This window comes from Nipponia nippon, unplaced genomic scaffold, assembly GCF_047370975.1.
Source record: "Nipponia nippon isolate SJK-2023a ecotype South Korea unplaced genomic scaffold, ASM4737097v1 scaffold_5, whole genome shotgun sequence".
Taxonomy (NCBI): domain Eukaryota; kingdom Metazoa; phylum Chordata; class Aves; order Pelecaniformes; family Threskiornithidae; genus Nipponia; species Nipponia nippon.
This window is the reverse complement of record NW_028262369.1, coordinates 72,830,930-72,853,156: the sequence shown is the minus strand read 5'-3', so window position 1 is coordinate 72,853,156 and position 22,227 is coordinate 72,830,930. Positions and strand designations below refer to the sequence as shown.

At 38.4% G+C, this 22,227-nt stretch overlaps 1 protein-coding gene across 11 annotated transcripts in view; it reads left to right on the top strand.

The window, feature by feature from the left end:
- The window catches only part of NBEAL1 (neurobeachin like 1), an 89,754-nt gene that overhangs the window by 25,193 nt on the left and 42,334 nt on the right, over positions 1–22,227 (top strand). For 8 of the 11 annotated variants that reach the window (XR_015699134.1, XM_087733915.1, XM_087733922.1 and 5 more), the window contains exons 4-15: positions 1,232–1,393; positions 2,791–2,872; positions 3,075–3,202; positions 5,686–5,768; positions 8,092–8,177; positions 9,757–10,063; positions 11,034–11,140; positions 14,508–14,594; positions 16,046–16,129; positions 17,603–17,701; positions 17,806–18,386; positions 21,630–21,762. Coding sequence is in view for 10 of the 11 variants with exons in the window: in XM_087733915.1 (XP_087590041.1) it covers positions 1,232–1,393; positions 2,791–2,872; positions 3,075–3,202; positions 5,686–5,768; positions 8,092–8,177; positions 9,757–10,063; positions 11,034–11,140; positions 14,508–14,594; positions 16,046–16,129; positions 17,603–17,701; positions 17,806–18,386; positions 21,630–21,762 (1,939 nt within the window). In the remaining variant the exon portion in view is untranslated. The remainder of the gene's footprint in view (positions 1–1,231; positions 1,394–2,790; positions 2,873–3,074; positions 3,203–5,685; positions 5,769–8,091; positions 8,178–9,756; positions 10,064–11,033; positions 11,141–14,507; positions 14,595–16,045; positions 16,130–17,602; positions 17,702–17,805; positions 18,387–21,629; positions 21,763–22,227) is intronic. The other 3 variants (XM_087733921.1, XM_087733919.1, XM_087733920.1) reach the window with 1 other exon arrangement.

The following is a 22,227-nucleotide window of genomic DNA, read 5'->3' as shown; positions in this document are numbered from 1 at the left end:
TGCAAGTGTTGTATTAGCGAGTTTTTGAGCTAGCTGAGTTTTTTGTTTGTTGTAATTTTCATTCTGGCTTTGGCCATGTTGAAGGCTTTTGTAAGCTGTAAGGCTCTTGCTTGTGTCTTCCTTTTCCCGTGCAGAGTTCACAGAGAATGTTCCAGGGTAAACAGCTGATGCCAAAGTCCACTCTTCAGCATGTGCAACAGTGGATAAACAGTCTTCATCCCAGAGAATGTTCTAACCCATCTATGTATTTCTGTACTGTGCTGAAGTGGGTTTCTGTATAGCTGTTCCTGGAGCATTGGCTTAGCTACTGGTTTTATTTGTGATTTTTTTTTTTTTTCTTCTTCTTTTGGTTCTCACTGGTGTGTTTCTAAAAATGTTCAGTTTAGCAAAAACAATGGCCAAGAGTACCTAATGCTCTTCAGGGCCATGTCTGGCCTTGGTAGAGTTGTTACATTTAACACTAACACAACAGTCTTTTTTTTGTCTCCTAAAAATAATTAGATAGCAAAAATAACCTATTTGCTGGGTTAATGATACCCAGAAACTAATAAGGATGAGTCAGCTTTTCATGCAAAATCAGCGTGCCAAGAGTCAGATGGATTTTTGGGAGCTCCCTTTCCTGCACATTCGGACCCTGATTTTCACGTCTTCCTTTGTTTAATCTTATTGTGAACAGCTTTCTTTTTGTATTTAATCTTATTTTGTACGGCTTTTTGTAATTCATGTTAGAAAGACATGAGGTTCACTGTGGATGAATACCAACTGGGCTTCAGTAACTATTTAATAATTGGCATCTCATTTATTTGGACCCTTTCAATCTTCAGTATAAAGTTGAAAATGTTCACCTTGTGTTTAGTTTTCATGTTTCATACCATTGTGGCCATCCTTTTTGTTATTTAGGGATTTCCCAGGCCACCTGTTTACCTGCAAGATCATGCAATTTTTCTGTGGCAATTAAGGCAGATCATTGCATGGTGGAGCATTTAGGAATTCACTTAATGAATTTTTAACACTTTTTTTTTTTCAGTGCAGTTCATTGCTGGGGAAAAGGAAGCTCAAGCTGGCATATTGTCACCAGGCATTTCTTTGTGGTTCGTTAGAAAGTGTGAGCCATCAGTTCAGTAACCTTTCTTATAGAAGTTTATTGGAACACTACATGAGCACATTGAAATTGATTGGTAACATGTCATTTGCATGATCAACAGTTTTGTGTGTCGTTTTTTCTCTTTAGGGTGGATGACGTTCCTCCGGGAATATCGCTGCTTCCTGATAACATTCTTCAGGTCCTCAGGCTCCAGCTGCTACAGTGTGTCCAGAAAATGTCAGATGGACTAGAAGAGCAGCAGCAGGCTCTGTCACTTTTACTTGTGAAGTTCTTTATCATCCTTTGCAGGTATTTGTTCTGATTGTTACCTCAGCAAGGCTATTGTTTTGTTCAAGAAATCTTGATGCAGCCTATAAATATAGATTCTAATGACACATACAATATGATTTGACACTTTCCGGAAGAAACAAGAGAAATGCCACTTCTCACAATCTTCAAAATAAGGGAAGAGGGAATAAAAGAGAGAGGAGAGCAATGCAGTCATCATAGCAATAATATTTGTCATGAGAAATGGACTAGAAGGGGATTAAACACTAAATTCCTTGTAATTACATAAGATATATCTATGGGAATTCAAGATACAGTGTACCTGGTGTAAGAAATACTTCTAAAAGAAAAGGCACGCTCCAACAAGTGTTGCATATGAAATAACTTGAGAGACAATTGTACAGGAAGAACTGTTTCACATTCTTAACATGCTTATAATCCCATAAACAACTTAGGAAACTGACATCTCAGACTTATTAATAATTACATTATTATTAATACAACTGGCTTCCTTCTGAAACTTATGCCCTATTTTGTAATTCTGTTGAAGCAGGTGAATAAACTGTTGTTAGAGATCTATTCCTCACTATTTCTTCAGTCTTCTATTGTAAACTTCATTAAGAGAGGAAGGGGATAAAATATAATAGGGAATCTGCTTTTCTGAGGAGGGTTTGAAGCAGCTTTTTTTTTTTTTTTTTTTTTTTTTTTTTGAGTCCTTTGGCTCTCCTTGCCCCTGAAACAATACAAAGTGCTGTAGGGCAGTGTTTAAGTATCCTGGAATATTAAATATAAGCTGAGTAGATGGTGGTAGTGTGTTTCTGAATTACGAACTGTTGTCAGTCTTATTTAATTGCTGAAAAGTTCTGACGTCATTACTTTGGTATCTGATCTTTGTGACTTGTCCTCAAGACTGAGAACTAACATGTGCATGCTATTTCTTTGTTGCTGTTGATTTATTTATGTTCTAAAATAATTTATTAGATATTTGTTTTCCTTGGGAGAATTTAAAGTGAATAAATGCTTCTAGGTAATATGTTTGCTTAAGTTTTAGAAAGCGTATGTGCTAGTAATGTGGGAGAATTTGGACTTATTGTCTTTGTTATCAGATGCCATTTCTGAGCTTTCTATTTAGAGTGTCCTGGGAATCTGTTTAACCTCTAAAACCCCAAATGCCAGATAAAATTCTCCTACAGCAGAGTGACTTGGGCCTTTCTTTTCCTTCCTGTTAGAAGAAAACTTGTGAGCTCTGTTACTGTGACAGAAATAAATGTTTGAGTACATGTAGTCTTTTGGAGAGTATTTTTGAAATGCTGATATACTTTTGTATGATTATGGACAGAATGCTAAAACAAACATTGTTTGAACTAGCCTCAAATGGTACACTGTGTACATTCTGTGGTTTTTTGTTGTCTTCATAGAAATTTGGCTAATGTGGAGGAGATTGGGATGTGTTCATACATTAACCATGTTATCACCATGACTACGTTATACATTCAACAGGTATGTGGTTAACAATTACCATCTCTTATTTTTGCCACCTGATACTTCCTGCTCCTGCTTATGTGATCCGCTTTTTCAATAATAGTGTTGTGTGGGGAACAATTTGTGGGCTCAGAACTGTTCTGGAGGGGATCAAGATTAATTTTCATCTTCTAGAAATCTTCTGACCATAGCTTGCTCTTTTTTTTTTCCCCCCCCCCAGTTAAAAAGCAAAACAAAAGAAAAAGAAGTGGCAGATCAGACACCGATAGAAGAATTTGTGAGACATGCATTGGCTTTTTGTGAAAGTCTCTATGATCCATATCGAAACTGGAGGCAGCGAATTGCAGGGTATGCGTGGACAAGGACAGGATTATAAATACTGTGGTTCATGGTAACTTTAAACAATATGTAAAGTTTCTGACAGAGCTACTGCTGCCTGATGTCAAACTAAAATAAAAAGTAGTTACATATATATTCTTCTGCTGTTGCATTTTACAACTGTTAAAATTGATAGCCTTGAGCACTTGATACTGTGTTTTAGGTCTTTTTTCCCTGAAGATACACTCTTTAGAATAGCATTAATGAAGTAGTTTTTCTACCAAAATTAACATCATGAAGCAGGCGTGCTTGACGCTGAACTTCATTGCCACCAAAGTTGTCAGAGTACTAATATATCCTGTTCCGTTTAGTGGAAATCTGAGTTGTGAGGCTTTTTGAAAGGTGGGAATCATAGAATCGTTTTGGTTGGAAAAGACCTTTAAGATCATCAAGTCCAACTGTGAACCTAGCACTGCCAAGTCCACCACTAAACCATGTCCCTAAGCACCACATCTATCCGTTCTTTAAATACCTCCAGGGACGGGGACTCAACCACTTCCCTGGGCAGCCTGTTCCAATGCTTGACAACTGTTTTGGTGAAGAAATTTTTCCTGATATCCAATCTAAACCTCCCTGGTGCAACTTGAGGCCGTTTCCTCTTGTCCTATCACTTGTTACTTGGGAGAAGAGACTGACTTCCACCTTGCTACAGCCTCCTTTCAGGGAGTTGTAGAGAGCGGTAAGGTCTCCCCTGAGCCTCTTTTTCTCTAGGCTGAGCAACACACACATAAAATCAAAGGAAACTGAAGGTGTGGGTTTGTTTCATTGTTAAGTTGCATAAAGTCTAGAGAAATCTGCTCTGTGGGTTTCACCATCATGGTTACTCTGATTCCCCAATTCCTGGTGTAGTCACAAAGAAAACTGTGGCACAGGCCCTGTTCTTTGAAAATGCTAGTGATTCACTTTATCTGCTATAATTGGCTCTTCAGAGACGTCTTAAATTTCTGTGAGATCTTTTTCATGTACAGTTCTCCCTTATTAGCCCCAAATTAATTATAATAATGTTAAATGTACATGGTCTTGTATAGTCAACATGTTTTTCTGCTGTGTGTACAAGGGCTGAAGTTAAACAACTGAAGTTAAACAACAATTCAGAGCTGCTTTTCCTTTAGGTCCTCAATTTTATTTCCATCAGGACCATTTTGACACGCATCAAATGTTGGACCTATGCATGCAAATAACTAAAGGCATAGAGACATTATATCTCATGTTACCTAGTCTTGTAAAACCTCAAGTCCATTCTCACAGCATACATTCTGTACATTGCTGCATTTCTGCAGCAAGTCACTCATCCAACTCCATGCAAACAGAGTGGGGATCATGTGAGCTGTGTACCTTGGCTGCTGGGGTTTCTTTGTAGCTCGAAACCTGCAGTATGCCATAATGCTGCATGGACTGCAGGTTTCACGAGGCTGTTATGGAAACAAAAGGTAGTATTCTCAATAACAGCTTGAATCATTGTGCACAAAGTTTTAAGGAGCATGTAAGGATCACAACTTCTGCTATTTCTGTGCAACGTGAGAATTCCCCATTTCTAGGACAGAGCATGAATTGACTCCAGTTCTCACATATGGCCTGCCAGCATACTGCTAAGCTGTTTTCAGATTTAGTGTAGGTAATGCCAGCACATCTCATGATATCTTAGGTAGAGTATAAGCACTGAAAGTCAGTCAGTTTACAACCAATGAAGGTGCAGAATTTGGCAATGAATCAGTATAATCACACCACAGAAAAGTGTTATGCTTTCTGAAACTGGATATGATTTAAATACCTTTTAAAAATTATAATGTATTTACTGGCAGTCTAGAAGTTAAAACAAAATTAAATTTGAGGATATACTAAAAGGTGTTTGGTTGTAACTGACCAACATGAAGGTCCTTCCATTGCTTTCTTCTTTCAAAAACTGGCCCATTTTTCTAAACTGGTGGAACAAGGAAGCCAAAAGGAATGGGGTAGGCAGACCTGGTTGAATTAGGGCAAAAGAAGTTAGTGAAGATCACAGTATAGATATGTTGCATCTTTGAAAAGAAGTTTATAAGTGTATCAGTAGAATTATATCCCTTCAATTTGATGGTGTGCTCCCCCCCATGAACCCACAATAATGTTTTGCGCCCATTTCAAATTGCATGGTTAAGAAATTTGGCAGTCTAGCTGGTAGCTTAGTTACAATAAGCAACGACTCAATAACAGATGCCTGGCCTTTTTTGTTTTTTACAACTAAACCATATTGTAAAAAGTTAAGGTATTTCTAGAAGCAGAACAGTAAATATGGGATTAGCTGTGATTAATTTTTTCAGGATGAAATACTACTTTACTTTTTTTGATCCTGTAGGCAAAAGATAACTCCTGATTTTTGGCAGTTTTCTATTATGAAGTCATAAATAAATAAGTAAGTCATAAACAAAGGTATCATATCTAATTTCTTTGGTGTATCTTTTTTAATGTAATTGCAGGCGTTTCCTTAGTACAGTTGAAAAGAGCAGACAGAAGTATAAACCAGCTTCCCTCACTGTTGAGTTTGTCCCTTTCTTTTACCGTAAGTATTATCAACATCATGTTTAAAAAAATCTTTGGAGGAGTGAATTTAGTGATTCCAAGTTCATTTCCCCTAAGAATGCCTGATAAATGTAAAAGCCCATTATGTGCTTTCTGAGGCTGAATGAAGTAGGTTGCTTTGTTTGCTTGTTTTTTGCTCTGAGCATCACCATCTTGCCATTCTTACTCATCTTTGAAACACTGTTTTTTTCCCAGACTTTCTTTCAGTGCCTAACGTGGTTTAATAGGGTTGTTTCTGTGAATTGCCAACTTTACCATTTATTAGAGTACATATAGTGATTGCACGTAAGATCCGTGGAGCAACTGTAATGATAACTCACATGGAAAAATAACCTCAGGAAAGTGTTCATGTGTTTTTGTCTCTTAATATGATTTAACAGCTAGAAAGAAGGAAACTCTGTGCCATCCAACTAGCAAATACTGCTTGGACTGCAGTTTGGGAAATTGCTCTGTTTTGTCTCTGGTTAAGTCATTAAATATCATGATGGCTGCTTTGGAGATCGTGTGTTCTTACCATTCCAGATTGGCTCTTTGGAAAAGGAGGGCTTATGTGGCCATGTTCTGTACTTAAATCTTGGGAAGGTGGGATGCCCAGCTAGTTTGCCAGTTTAGCACACCAAAGTGCTACTGCCAACAGAATTCAAGCAGCTAGTGCCAATAGAATTGAAGCAGCAGGAATATGCTGGAGGGGTGGGGGTACGAGTGAAATCAGTGCTTTTTGCAGCTGTCTGTTAACTCAGCTTTAATTGAAAATGAAAAAGGAAGGTTCTCTTCCTACAGTGGTAGCATTTATGAATTTGGTTCCTCTAGGTTTGACTCACATGATCTTCCTGTTCCTTGAGATTCCCTCTCTGTGTACGTAAAATAGGATAGTTGCCAAAAAGACCAATGAGATGATGCCAGTAAAATGCCATTATCTTTGTGCCAGAGCACTCGAAACCCACTCTAAAGGCTCCTACTGAGGAATGTCATCTGTAGGTTCTCTCCTTCCCATTCAATGTGTTGCACTCTGGTTCCTTCTAAATCCCTTAAATATTATATACTGTGACAGAGCTGCAAGTGTACTAATAAGCTGGCAGATGCTCATCTGCTGGTTGGCCAGCTGGCAGGAAAGACAGAACAAGAAATTGCTGAGCATGTGCTTTAGACATTCTGCCATGGCAGCACTAATTTGAGGCTTTTTTGGTCTGCCCAGCCTAATGATTTATTCACAATCTGCTAGGTACTGCTCTTTTGAATTTGTCTGAGGTTCCCCAAAAGATTCAGAGGCTGTAAGTCAAGGGAGTGGTGGGACTAGTGGACTAATGGTGTGATCATCTAAGCTTTGTTTCCTTTGAAGACCAGATTTTAAAAATAGCTGTGCAATTTTCTTTTAAAACAGGCTTATTCATTCAGTATATAGTCAGAAATCTTACTTGCCAATAATTGGTAATTGTCTTAAAGGTTGTATTATTATTTTAATACAAAATTCTTACATTTTCAGTTTCTGTTGTTTAAAATCTTAGTTTTGACAAACCCAAGTCACTATCAGTTCTATCTCATAAAGTTATTGGAAGTTTTACGATGGTTAATCCCAAATAAAATAATCCTTTGTAGTTTGTTGCAGCTACTTTGAGTCTAGTGTTATTGCTATAGCAACAGTATTCAGGTTGTATTTATTGCTAAGAAGAGTTCCTGAGGCTGTATGTAACTAGTTTATGTCAGATATAGCATGAGAAGAGATGCAGGATAATTGTCTTCAAAGAGACTAGTGCTAGAAAGGTTACAGACCTGCACAGGCTTCCCTGGGAAGTTTGGCTTAAAGGGAACAACCTCAGGGGTTGTTTTTCTGAGCTACCTGCATTGCATATGGCATTAGGCTTTCTGTGCCAGAATTGCTCTAACCTTTGTCGTGCTTGCTAACTGCTTGCATGTTAGCATGTGCTTCTATTTCTCATTAGTATGGACAAAATGGGCTAATTTTACATGATGGATCACATCAACAGTTGTCATGTCTATAGTTCTGTCAGCCTGCTTGAAAAGTTTTATGCAAGCTGAAGGTCTAGTCCTGTGAAATCCTGATAAATGTGGTCTTGTCGTGTTACTTTGATAACGCTGGAATTGATGTGTTTGTTTCAGATCTATGTAAAAGAAAGTGGAGATTATATAGTTGAAATTTTTTTAAAATTTGCATGACGATAGGGAGTAGAGGAGCTCTTTTTTCTTATTTCCTTTGTTGGTGGGTTTTTTTGAGATGAAAAAGTTTTGTATAATTTATATGACCAAAGTAAGGAATCCTTCTCCTTTTTATTTACTCCAATCAGAATGCTTTCAAGAAAGTGAACATCTCAAGGAAAGCCTAAAATGTTGCCTGCTACATCTCTTTGGAGCTATTGTGGCTGGTGGTCAGGTAAGAATGTTCTAAACCCTTTTCAGTTGCTGAAGCCTCCAAAGGCCTGTTCATTGTTTAAGGCTTAGAAGTACCCTGTAACCCATAAAGGAGAAGAATTTATTATTGACTATGAATTATTTGTTTGTCTTACGAAGTTTGGGGTCATTCTGTGGAATAGTATCTAAATGCTAAAAGCTAGGTCCTACTTCCAAATAACAGTGGAAATTTGCTGTCTACAAGAACTACACATTCATATGAACTTACTGTAATATTTTCATATCATAAAAAAAAAATGTGGGTAACTAGATTAGGAGTTTCCACCTGCAAAGATGTAAATTTTGTATCAACACATGAAATTCATCTAGCTTACTTCCCAATGTTGGAAGTGAGCTGTTTCAGTAAGAGGCACAGGTCCTTTATACCTTGGAAGCTGTTTAAAATCTTTGAAAGAATATGAAGAAAAGTGGCTGTTCATCATCAGCAAAGCCAACATCCACTCTCTTGGCTGACTTCTGTGATGTGCTACTTAGTCTGGTCACAAGCAGATGTCACTTCTGATGACCCAGAAGAGAGAGTATTTTTAAATGTTGTCAGGGAGCAGCAAAGCCAGGCACTGCTCCACCAGGGAAGGCAAGCTGAGACTGAGCATGATGACCAGGCAGGCAGAGGCAGTTAACCTCACTGGCAAAGGGTGCAGTCTCACTATACCTGAACAAGGTGATCAGAGCAGGTCTGGTGGTAGTAACTGGTTACTACTGGTCAGCCAGCCCAGATCACTAGACAAGTCTGTAGTGATGAAGCCTGAGATCAAGACGGGAAGTCTGGTCAGCACATCAGGGTGGGGATTTGGTCTAGTGATGGTAACTAGAGGTCAGTCAAGAGTCCAGTGGTTGCCAGACCCATCCATAGTGTCGAGGCAGGTCTAAGGTCAAGCTGGGTAGTCAAGTCTGTGGGTCAGGTTCAAGAAGTACATGGTCAGGCATGGACATGGCTGCACTGTAGCTCAGGCAGATAAAAGGTTGAGAGCCACAGCTTGAATGCAGCTCCCTAGAGAAGGCAGGGAGTCCTTGACAGTGCTTCTCAAAAGCTCTCTATAAGGCTGGGCTCCTGCCCCAGGTTTAAGGTGGCCCTGAGCCTATGCAGTCAGACCCCCCGGAAGAGAGGGGAGGGAAATGCACTCAGGGCCCAGACAAATGTTTGTTAATTATTATGTTCTTTTCAAAAATTTTAAAGTATCATGAATCTCATGATCTAAAATGAAAATTCAAGTGAAGGTTTACCTAGAATTACCAGTTTATCAAGGCTACCTTATAAGAATTTTATAACATGCATTTAAATTATATTTCCTTTTCCCTATAAGCATTCTCTTTGAAAAAGAAAGCCTAGTTACGTGAACAAGATGGGATGCATTTCATCTGTAGCCATCAGTATAATCCTAGTAGAGTGTTTCATATTTAACAATTAGAGGGCATTAACACACATAATGCATGTTGTGTCATTCAGGTAACTCAGAAACTGCTGGTTTGAAGAGGTTTGATTTTATTTATTTATTTCTTATTTTTTTTCCTTAATCACTTTTTTCCCCCATGGGTTTCAGAGAAATGCTCTTCAAGCAGTATCTCCTGCCACAATGGAAGTCTTGATGCGTGTTTTAGCAGACTGTGACAACTGGGATGATGGGAACCCTGAGGAAGTGAGCAGGAAGGCAGAGCTGACTCTGAAGTGCCTGACAGAAGTTGTACATATCCTTCTAACCAGCAGTTCTGACCAGCGGCAAGTGGAGACGAGTACAATACTGGAGAACTATTTCAAGTTGCTTAATTCAGACCATTCAGCTTTACCTAATCCAAGGCGATGCAGGCAGTGGGAGAGCAGGTTCATAGCACTACAGATTCAAATGCTGAGTGAGTACCCAGTTGTGCAGTTCCTTTAAATATCTCTTGGTAACAACTCTGAAGCAAGTGATGATTGAACCATGATAGTGATATAACTGAATGTTCTACCAAAAAATGTTCACTTGGCTAAGCAATTTAAAAATTTCAAAACATTTTTTCATTGACATTACTTTAGATGTATTCTTGTTTAATCAGTGACTACAAAAAAAAACAGAAGAAACCTTATCAGATTGCTACCATTTAACCAGAGTGTCAAGGTTCACAGACTACCAGTCTCCATTAAAAAAACCCCCACATTTTGCTAGGCAACAGCTGACACTCATCAGCACCTTAATAATTGCAAAATAAGATGAGTCTGTAATCAAATACCCCTGTGGTGGCTGTTTTGTGATAGTTTGCTTTTCAAATCATATTATTGTAAACCTTGGCCAAAGGTGATGGTCTCAAATAGTTGGGTTTAAGTCATTGGATAAGAATTCAGGATTTGGAGTTTTTTCCACTTTGTTTTTCAGAATGGGAAATATAAATAAAGGTATTTCTTTTCCCAAACTTCCAAGAAAACTGAGGAATAGTACTGAGACGATGAAGAATGCTTACAGTATAAGGCTGCTGTAGAATGCAGAGTAATTGCTTGATGAGGAAGCAAGTGTTTGTGTGCTTTAAATAAAAGGCATGCTGCTTATGTACTCACAAATGGCAATGACTTTAAACAGAGTCCCAAAGCAATCAAAGATACTTGGTAGCTGAATTTTTCTCCAGATATAGTAGGTTACATGATAATTTTTACAGCATCAAAATGTTTAGCTTTAGGCCTAGTGCTCTGTGTTTAACATGCCCATCATTTTTGGTCTATGAACTCACAGCATATAGTTTGTTGTGTAATTTTTCCCCTATGTTTATTATGTAATGTGCAGAAAAAATGCTTGATGGATTTGGGAAGTGTTTTGTCTTTGATGCCGGTTCTGTTTTAATTTTATAGATACCATCACAGCCATGTTAGACTGCACAGATAGGCCTGTGCTGCAGGCAATTTTCCTTAACAGTAACTGCTTTGAGCATCTCATTCGACTGTTGCAGAACTGCAAGGTAAATTTTCCCTTATCAGCTTAGTTTTAACAAAACCTGTCTTGTAATATTTCAGGTATATTAATTACCTTTATATCTTTCTTCTGAATTAGATACAATTTTATAGTGTCTACATACTGAAAGTAAAACTTTGGATCGGTTAGAGCCACTAATGCCATGAAAGATCTGAAAGATCCAAATTGCTCTCTAATCTTCTTTTATTCCTAATGAAGTAGAGGAATTTCTTGTCTGTCTTGTGGTTAAAGCAATGAATGCTTATTTTGAGTCCTGAGCAAAATACCTTACAGACCCTGCTTAGTCTCTAAAAATCTGTTAAGGTTGTTACTGGAATCGATTCCCCCACCCCTTTTTGTTTTGGTTTGGTTTGGTTTTTTTTAAATATTCTGTTGCTGGATTGCTAGGAAGTCACTTAAAACTGCTGCCAGATGGAGATCGGAATTCTAATTTCAGAAGCATATTTTTCCATTTAAAAAAACCTTGCTGGTGTGCCTTTGTAAGTGTTTCAAAATATTTGAGTCTTGTGTAGCTGACATAAAACATGAGCTCAAGCTGTTACAAATGTTCTTTGATTGTTCTTCTCCTTCTACATAGGATTTAGTGTTTACATAGATGTGTTTTCATCTCAATCCCAGATGTTCATAATTTGCAAGCTAGTGTCTTCCACTGATTGCTTTGTAGATTTCATTTTCCTCTGTGCAAAGGAACATAGATACGATGTAACTCTGGAATATTTTATTTCTCTTTTTGTGATATGTTGGTGACGTAACTATTTTGAGCTCTTCTAATGCTAGATAACTTAATGCTAGCTACGGTATGCAATTTGATTCAAATCCATTTAGATTTTCGGTTAGAACATATTTCAGTGCAGTGATATATTAAAAATCAATGTGTTTGAATTATGTCTTAACTGTAGCTATAATCAGTGGCACAATGCCAACTGACTTGAAGTGTTTTGAATAGTATTTGTAGTTTTTTATCTCCTCCTGAAAATACATTGTTTGACCTTTCCATTCTCCTCCTCTGTGTGGGAATCTGTGCCTATTTTTGTACTGACCTTGTACTCTATAAGAAATTTGTTTTTTAGTTTCTTCTTAAATCATCAAGCAGTGTGATGTTTACCTGTTTGTGGAGATTCTAGCTATGTTTCTGCTCTCATATAAACAAGTGGTGGAATTTAAGAAAGTGGGAACAGCTACTCTTTTTGCAGCTTGCTCCTTTTATTTTTATTCTGCCTGTATGTATGTCATAAGCTACTTTCTTTTGAGGGGTTTTTCCTATGATAGTCTCACATATTACTGTGATTGATTGGATATCAGTGCTGCCAGTTTGCTACATAGTGGGTTTTTTTGTTTTTGTTTTTTGTTTGCTTTGTTTTTTTAACCCTTCACAGTCAAAATACCCCCAAGGATGAAAACTGGGGAAAGGGTGGAGGCTGGGAAGGTGTTGTATATGTTTTTTCCAATATACTGTATCTCCGTTCTTTTTTCAAAACCAAATAGCAAAGATAAATTTAGTTGTGGAATTAGGATTTCTCCTTATTAGCTGGGGGTGAAGACCTTATTTCTGGATCTTTTTTCTTTACCTATGAAAATCTTGCTACTGGATTCACCAGCAAGCTGTGTAAAGTGCAGTTCTGCAGCTCTGCAGAGCTTGGGGTATTCAAGGCCATACTTCTAGTCATATTTCCTAGTCATTTGCAGTTCAACAATCTTCTAAAATTTAAATTTTTTTCCATATTTGCTGGTTTTAAGGCTTATGGGTAAACTGTCTTCCCTTAACTATGCTCCAGGGTTAGAGATCTGCACAAAAGCTTTTCAAAACTGCTCAGTTAAGTTTTGAGGATCTGAATGTTGCTTTTTGCCTGTGACATCCAAAAAGAGGGACTGTACTTCAGAGGTATCAGGAGGTGCTTATTCTATACTGAGAGTCATTTAACAAGCTGCTTTGTTGGTCCTGAGTCTTTTCTCATCTATTAAATTCTCTTAAAGGTCAGACTTTGAGCAAAGCACAATGACCTCTAGCAGTATGCCTGGTTACAAAAAAATATTATTTTCCGAACAGCTTTTAAATAGAAGAATTAAAACCATATGGACATTATAATAAAAATCTATTTTTCTATTTTACATGTATTATCAGAATTGAAGTAACCCATATGAAAAACTTGATGGTTGGTTTTTTTGCATGTCTGCACTTGCTTCTGTTTAATGTTCTTATTTCCACTTGTTAACATTATAACCCTCTGAGGCATATTGTAGTTATTCTGCCGTGTTAAGTGCTCTTGACTGTGATGTACCTTTCAAAATTACTTGTGTTTCTAACTATGTGCTTTTACATCTATGTAAGTCAAAGTAATATCTTGAGTGTTGTCCTTCTGTTTGCCCTAATTTATGGAATTTGATTTCTCAGGTTGTTCCTCTTCAGAGAGACTACCTAGCAGATAATGGAACAAAATGTATGAGGGGGAAAAAAAAATGACAAATGCTTAGTTTTTGCCCACTAAAGAAAAGTGTTCCTTTTTTTTTTTTTTTTTTTTTTAAGGGACTTGTAAAACATTTTGATCAGGGATTTTTTAACACCTCAATAGAATCTAAAAACATAAGAAGATAAATTTTAGTCCTGATTAGGTTACAGCTAAACTTTGCACACAAAGTGACGGCAATTGCTTATGAAGATGTCTAGGTGAGCTTTAAACTTGCAAATTCAGGAACTGACGAGGAATCTAGCTACTCTACACAGAGCAGTTTCTTAGTTGAAGATGCAGTATAGGTGTCTGATTTAAAGCTGTTTACAACCTGTCTGATTATTAGGATGATGGCAGAGATATTTTGCCCTTCTTTCCATCCTAAAGACTATGTGCCCCAAAAATTCTGCTGCTGTTGCTGTTTGAAGATTAAAATATTCTGTCTAGATATCTTCAGCCTTCACCTAGCCTGAAACATAAGTGGAAAATGGTGAAACACCTGTATTCAGTTCTTTGCTAGTGCCCCACTGTTGTCTTTATTTCCTACAAATAAATTTTTGAGAACCTCCTGTCATGTTGTATATTGTAAATGAAATCACAGTTGCTAAGCCAGTGACCAGTATAAATTCCAGATAGATCTGTTTCCTTGTCTCAGCGATTACATATTTTCATTTAATCTTGGGGGGAGGGGGGAGAAGTGATTACTATTTAGCAAAAATACAACGTAATCTTCAGTATTTTAAGAATTAACAGAAGACTAGTATTAACAGAGGATTGTGTCTCACCGGTGTGAGAACTTTTTTTTTTTTAATGTGAAATACAAATCCAAGGCAGCCTCCGCAGGTTTGGCTGCAGGTAACTGTTTAATGCAATTATTTCCATTATTCTTGTCTCTGTTTCTAACAGCTGTTTTTAAATGCTAACAATAAAGTGGCAGACAAGAGTGAGAAAGACCTTGCCAACAAATTACTGACAGAAATGAATGAGGACCAGGTACCTACCTAACCTGTACTTTGCTTCAATTGAAGTCAAGACACAATCACAGGAAAATTGATTCCTGTGCTTCACCTTAACCATCCTCTTTGAGCCTTCTGCAGCAAGATGAACTTGTGTTGCTGCATACATCAGTATTTCCTGTCTCTAGAAAATAATTTTTCTGAACAACAGATTGAATTCAACCTCAGTTTTATTCATCTGCTTCAAATTGCAGATATTTGCAATAGATTAAGCCTCAGTTATGCTTCTTTTAAGGAAAAGGTGAAGTACATGAATGGAATCCAAATAAATTCTATCAACCTGGTGGTGATTTTTTTTCCCCCTTCCCTTTCCTCTTTTTTGCTTCTTTGTCTCAGTACTGTGGTGTTTTGGATTCTGGGGCCTTGTTTGTGAATCTCAATGGTTGTATTTGATGTCCTGATTCTTTGCTTGTCAACAAGAACAGATGTTCACAAAACAATGGACAGGCTGAATCAGGGAGGCAGGAATAGCCTGTTGCTTTAATTTTCCCAAAATATTGTGGAAAGTTTCAAATGCAAATTGTTGATGTATTAATTTTATAGTAGAATGATTTGTTCTGATTAAAAATGTAAAGAAATGCTAAATACAAGGTATGGTAATCTACAAATTGTGATTCTAACTAATAGCTTTGGCTTTTTTAGAAACTCAGTGTGATACTCTAACCACATGTACGTGTTTCTTCGCACTCTCTTCTGATTCTTGACATTTCATTTTCAATCTATGTCTGATATGCATATAATATTTCAGAGATGACGAGACAGAGTATGTTTGTTTGCACAGTTTTGCTAGTTAGGTTTACTGATGGATGCAAAATAGTGCTCCAATGTTTTTGTCCCTAAATCCACCATAGAAATATCAATATAAACAAGAATTATAGGAAAAAAAAAAACCTCTAAAGATGACTTAAACTGGAAAAAGAGATGTTGATCAATGTGATGAGGCTATGGGTGAGGCAGCCACCTTACTGTGCTGGTGTGATCTCTCTCTTTATAATTTGTGTGTGTGTGTGTTGCATTGGTGTGTAGGGACTTGGATGGAAAAGAAAACACTTTATATGAACTGCAGGTGCCTGATTGTCCAGCAGCGCACACACACACATACTGCAAGAGGTTTCCTAATTTGTTTTCCTCCCTCCCTCTTGAGGTTGTCCATTAGCCGCATGAGGAAAACCTGTTTGTCCATCAGAATATTTGAAGTGCGATGTGTGTTGTGAATGCTTCTCTCCTCTTGACGTATGTGGCTAGTTGTCTACTGTTATGTAATTCCTTGTAGGCTGTGGGGTTATGAAATCTTGACTGGTGGGGAGATGATTTTTGAAGCATGTTAGCAATTCTTGGTTTCACTCATGACAGGAGGGCACAGTATAAATTTTGGAGCTGAACTGTCTTTGCGCATTTGTATATAACTTCTGTACCTGCTACTTTCAGGTGTTTCAGGGACACCTCGACCGCTTGGCAGTATCAACCATTCAAGCCCTCACAGCAGTAATGCACAAGTCTCCAGCTGCTAAGGTAACAGTATGTACGCAGAGGTCTGTTTGCAGGAGGCTTCTTGATCTTGTTTCCAGCTAGTGTTTTTATCACAAGATCTTGATGAATCTTGCTAATGGAGGTGAGCAGATTGCAGTCACGCATTCCTGCCAGATAGGAATAGCTGAGTAGCATGCCTTATCTCTTTATATGTGTCTAATGCCTGGACACTGAACCATCTTTCTGTCAAAACTGGAAGATTAGAGTGTTAATATCAGTTGGAACCTTTGTAAAGGAAGTACATCGTTACTTGTCCCATGAATAAGTGGGGTAAAATTAATGGGTATTTGCAGGAATTTTCAGGCAAGAGTTTGTGTTGTAGTTTTATCATGGCGTTAAACTAACCCAGGATGGTGTTGCTGTCCAAATGGTGGTCTTGCTGTTCCCCTGCCCTTCCTTTATTCTTGTGGTTTGATAAATGGGTAGGTTGTGATTAGTTTGTGAATGTGACTGGAAGCTAAGCCCACAGAAAAACAGTGTAATTATTCTTGGATTGCTGAGTTCATCAGATTCACCCCGTGGTTAAATTATTCCATAGTCTTGGCATAGGCAAAGGGATGTGGCTGCACAGTGGAGGCTAAAGGAAGAGTGGGAGTCATATGATTTGGTTGCTACTTGCAGTACAGTCTCAGTGAGAACCGACAGTGTCAGTTATGCTCCTCCAGAGCATTACTCAGAGCGCTTGTTTCTCCACTGACTCTGGAAAGCCAGTAAAGTTTTCGATTGTACTTCCACTACAACATACGTATTTTTTCTTTCCGTATTTACTTAAGCAATCATCTCACTTCTGCTGACAGATTTATCCTTTAAAAAAAAAAAAAAGTCCTAATTTCAGTGCAGAATACAGCCAGGAGAAGAATATCCATTCTGTATGATGTGTTGGCAGTTGACTAACTAAACCATAAATGGATGCTACAGTTTGGATTTTGCTGCTTGATTTTTTTTTTTTCCCCTTCATGTAAAATCAATTAGTTTTCAGAAGAACTTCCTTGGAACACTTTTCTAATTTTTGAAGTGTTTAGGATGGGTGATTTTTTAATCAAGCTGATCTAGGAAAACCTTTGCACTCAAAAATTAATATCTGAATCCTTCTAATTCTCAATCACTTCATTTCATGCTATAGTTTGCATTAAAAAATGAAGCTATTAGTATTTTGTGATAGAATTAGCATTTTGATTATACCAAAGCAATTATATTCTTGTACAGGTAATTATTAAAATAAACTTTGATCTTTTATTTGTTACCTGCATGCTGCCGTGAGATCCTTCTCATCTGCAACATGCTAGAGATAGCACAATGGACATAATATCAAAAAGAGATTTCTAGCCAGTAAAACATTATTCTTGCATTCTAATTATTTTGTGTCTAATAATGTGTTAAATTAGAACCTGCTACAGCAGACCCGCAATTTCTGTCCATTTTATTTGTTAATGAGACTGGGATTTTTATCCTCAGGAGGTCTTCAAGGAGAGGATTGGTTATGCACACATATATGAGGTACTAAAATCACTGGGTCAACCCTCACGGGAACTGCTGGAAGAACTCATGAATATGGTGAGATGTGCTTGGTTTGAATGCTAAAATGCTTACATCTTTTCAACAATACTTCTAGCTCTATTTTATTGTATTTCACGTCTGAGTTCTCTGCTGTTTTTCAGGCTGTTGAAGGTGACCACATGGCTGTTGGGATACTAGGCATTAGTAATGTCCAGCCCTTATTGCTGCTTATCCAGTGGCTTCCAGAACTAGAATCACATGACCTGCAGATTTTCATCTCAAATTGGTTGAGGCGAATCTGCTGTATTAACAGACAGAGTCGTGCTACGTGTGTCAATGCGAACATGGTCATCCGTATCATTGAGACACTAAATTCCCACTCCGCGCTCCATTGTACTTGTGCAGAGAACCTGATTGCCCTTCTGGGCTCTTTGGGGAGCCAGTCAATGGGCTCAGAAGAACTGCTTCAACTCATACGGCTCCTGAGGACTGAGGAACCAAAACGAGCTCACCCTTATGTTGTTCCAGTGATGCGAGCCATTCTAGCAATGGCCCGGAAGCAGGGCATGGCTAGTGCCTTGCAATATTTCAACTTGTACCACAGCATGGCCGGAATTGCCGTTCCATCAATTCATAAGTGGCCAGGCTCTGCATTTTCTTTCAACGCTTGGCTCTGCCTTGACCAGGACCGAGTGGATCCTAGCACGACTAGCAAAAGTGGCAAGAGGAAGCAACTCTATAGGTATAGTTACTATAACTACTTCAACAGCGCAAATCTAGGTCATCTGTTCCCTGCGGCATATGGTACCCTGTGACATGTGGTATTTCTGCTTATCTTTGTAGAATGCAATATATAGTGCTTAGTTTGTGAAAGGGAGCAGTTTCATCTGTCACCAGAGCCAGGCTGTGTTACAGAAATAAGCATGTAGTTTCTCAGTTATAACGCTTTCTTGTCTACGGTTTCAGTATCCATAACTCCAAATTGTGTTACGGTTCATAGCTTAAACAAACAAAACACCACAAAAAAAACCCCAAACAAACAAAAAAAACCCACCAAAAAACCCCACCCCAAACCAGAATAGCCTTCCCACTGTTTCCTGTGAAGGTAATGAAATCTGTTCTCTATATGAGAGCATAAAGAAAAGGACACCTTAATTTGCTTAAATAGTAGACATTGACATGGATGGTTCTTGGTATAATTTAACTTTCTGGGTACTAATGTTAAGCAGCAAATGAAATGCAGAATGGGGGAACAGTAGTTGAAGAATCTCTTGCTCCCTTCAGTCCATTTTACTGTGCTGCAGTTCCAGGGGCAATGTTGAAGAATGCAATTCTAGTCATAACAGAATTAGTATTTTCCAAACTCTTGTGTCTTAGCGTGTTACTTCTGTTTGTTAATAACCATGGTGGCAGGTGGAGACCTCTTGGATTTCTGTGGCTGCCCTGTGTATTTGTATAGCACAGCCCTGATGAAGGGTGCCACCTGATGAACTGCCACAACACTCCTCCCAGAGTTTGTCAGCATATCCCACTAAAGATCTTAAGTAGACTGTAGTTCTAGAAAACTGGGGTGGAATTGCACTACAAGTAAAAAAGCTGCAATCAGATTTCAATGTGATGCTATTATACCAATAACTGACTGGTTTTCTGTCACTTTACATACAATTTTAAAGACGTTCTAGTTTTGGGAAGCCAAAACAGTAGCGTATTGAAATTAATACAAAAAAGAGGAAATTTTTAAAATTCCTGTTTCAGCTTGAAATGTTAAGCACACAACTGAATTAAAATAATTAAAAATTGATCTAGCTGCTGTGTTTTACAGTGTTTAATTGTAAGACAGCTTACGTCTATTGAGGTTGTCTACAATATTTGTGTTCTCCATGTGTGTGTTTGTGTGTTATATTGATAGATGCAGATATTTGATAGTACAGTAGTTAGTGTATCCACTTGGAATAATGGTGCCTAAGGGTATGTAGCAGGTTTTGATAGCCGTTCACAGTTTTACATATAATATTTTTGTATTCAAGTGCTTAAAAAATGAAAGGTTTCTCGAGGCAAACTTGTGCTTGCAGGGCTTATTTATAGATAGCTGCTTACAGCTGATTTTCTTCATTATATGAGTGAAATAAGATACATAATGACTAAGTTTATATTTTGCACTAAGGTAAGGTTCTTGCTGATAGATAATCATGGATAAAAAAATAATGGATGACACTTATCAAACAGTTTTAATGCAGATTTGTCTATAAAATTAAAGATCAAACTTTCTTCATTTTCTAGAAGAGTTATTCCATGTGCTGTTTTGGTCTTTAAATTAAATCTCTGTATACAGTGCTGTGAATGATAGAACCCGAGGGAACGGCAGGAAGATATGCCAGGGGAGGTTTAGGTTGGATATTAGGAAAAGGGTCTTCACCCAGAGGGTGGTGGAGCACTTGGAACAGGCTCTCCCCGGGAGGCAGTCACGACACCAAGCCTGACAATATTCAAGAAGCATTTGAACAACGCCCTCGGACATATGGTGTGAATTTTGGGGTTGTCCTGTGCAGGGACAGGAGTTGGAGTTGATGATCCTTGTGGGTCCCTTCCAACTCAGGACATTCTGTGATTCTATGTGATGTGGAACAAGGGAAATGGAGAAAACATATCTACTAACTGTAACAGTAATGTCATGAATCTGCATGCAATATTGGCAGCTTTACCAGAGGCTGACAGACACAATTTAATTGATAGAAAACAGCACAGGTTGCAGGCCAGTCTCTTCTTTATTACAGTGTTGTAGCTTGCAGAGACTATGGCGGGCAGGACTTTGTAACAGAACCAGCTTAAGCTGTGTGGGTAAAACTGAAGCATTACTTGTTGGGACCAAGGTTATGTTTTCATGTAAAAGACTGATGGCTACAAGCTGCTTTGAGAGCTTGGGTAGGAAGGCTGTACAGAGGGGTCTGGACAGGCTGGATCGATGGGCCGAGGCCCACTGTATGAGGTTTAACAAGGCCAAGTGCTGGGTCCTGCACTTGGGTCGCAACAACCCCATGCAATGCTACAGGCTTGGGGAAGAGTGGCTGGAGAGCTGCCTGTGGGAAAAGGACCTGGGGGTGTTGGTTGACAGCTGGCTGCATGTGAGCCAGCAGTGTGCCCAGGCGGCCAAGAAGGCCACTAGCATCCTGGCTTGTATCAGGAATAGTGTGGCCAGCAGGATGAGGGAAGTGATTGTCCCCCTGTACTCGGCACTGGTGAGGCTGCGCCTCGAGTACTGTGTTGAGATTTGGGCCCCTCACTCCAAGAAGAACATCGAGGTGCTGGAGCATGTCCAAAGAAGGGCAAGGAAGCTGGTGAAGGGTCTAGAGCACAAGTCTTATGAGGAGAAGCTGAGGGAACTGGGGTTGTTTAGTCTGGAGAAGAGGAGGCTGAGGGGAGACCTTATTGCTCTCTACAACTACCTGAAAGGAGGTTGTAGCCAGGTGGAAGTCGGCCTCTTCTCCCTAGTAACAAGTGATAGGACAAGAGGAAATGGCCTCAAGTTGTAGCAGGGGAGGTTTAGATTGGATATTAGGAAAAACTTCTTCACCAAAAGGGTTGTCAGGCACTGAAACAGGCAGCCCAGGGAAATGGTTGAGTTTCCATCCCTGGATGTATTTAAAAGACGTGTAGATGTGGTGCTTAGGGACATGGTTTAGCGGTGGACTTGGCAGTGTTAGGTTAACGGTTGGACTTAAAGGTCCTTTCCAACCTAAATGATTCTAGCATTCTTTCTGGATCACTTTTTCGGCCTGGTGTCCTGTGCCTTGGGGTTCCTTCCTTGAGGCAGTTCTTCATCTTGTTTTTTTTGAAACAAGAGTAATAGCTAGTTAAACAGTAAATATTGGACCAGTGACAAATGACATAAATTGGTTCTCTCCTTAATGAATGTACGGTTAGGTGATTTCCAGTAGTTTTGATGAAGTAAGTCCTTGATTGTGTGTTTTGTTGTCTTTTTCTGTAGCTTTTTTACAGGAAGTGGTATGGGTTTTGAAGCATTTATTACATACTCTGGGGTATTGGTGGTTGCAGTTTGCACGAAGAGGGAATATGCAACAGTGATGCTGCCTGACCATTGTTTTTTTGACTCTCTCTGGGTAAGATTTGATACTGAAAAACACTTTGTTTAGGATAGTACTGTTAGCTCAGAAGCCAAAGTTCTTTTTTTTTTTTTGTTGTTTTACAAATGGTCTGTTTTATCATATTTAAATAATTCATTGCATAAGAACAGATCTAATCTCAAATAATGCAAGCAATTTCCATGTAGATTAGTGGTTGATTGAGCTAAATAATGACTATGTTATTGATAAGCTGGTTACAGCATTGTGCTTAGAGATTTTTTTTAACATGCAGATTTTTTTTATATTAAATTATAACAAGCATAGGCAGCTGTGGTGCTATGTGAATGAATAAAATGTGCTAATGTGTTTCTCCCTTGCCCTTTTCTATTCCCATACTTAAGGACTGATGTGCATTATCATGAAAGAGCTGTATCTCTTTCCCTTCAAAAACCTGTTTACATGTAAACTGCTTTAAAATGGAAGCAGCTGATAGGTGGTCTT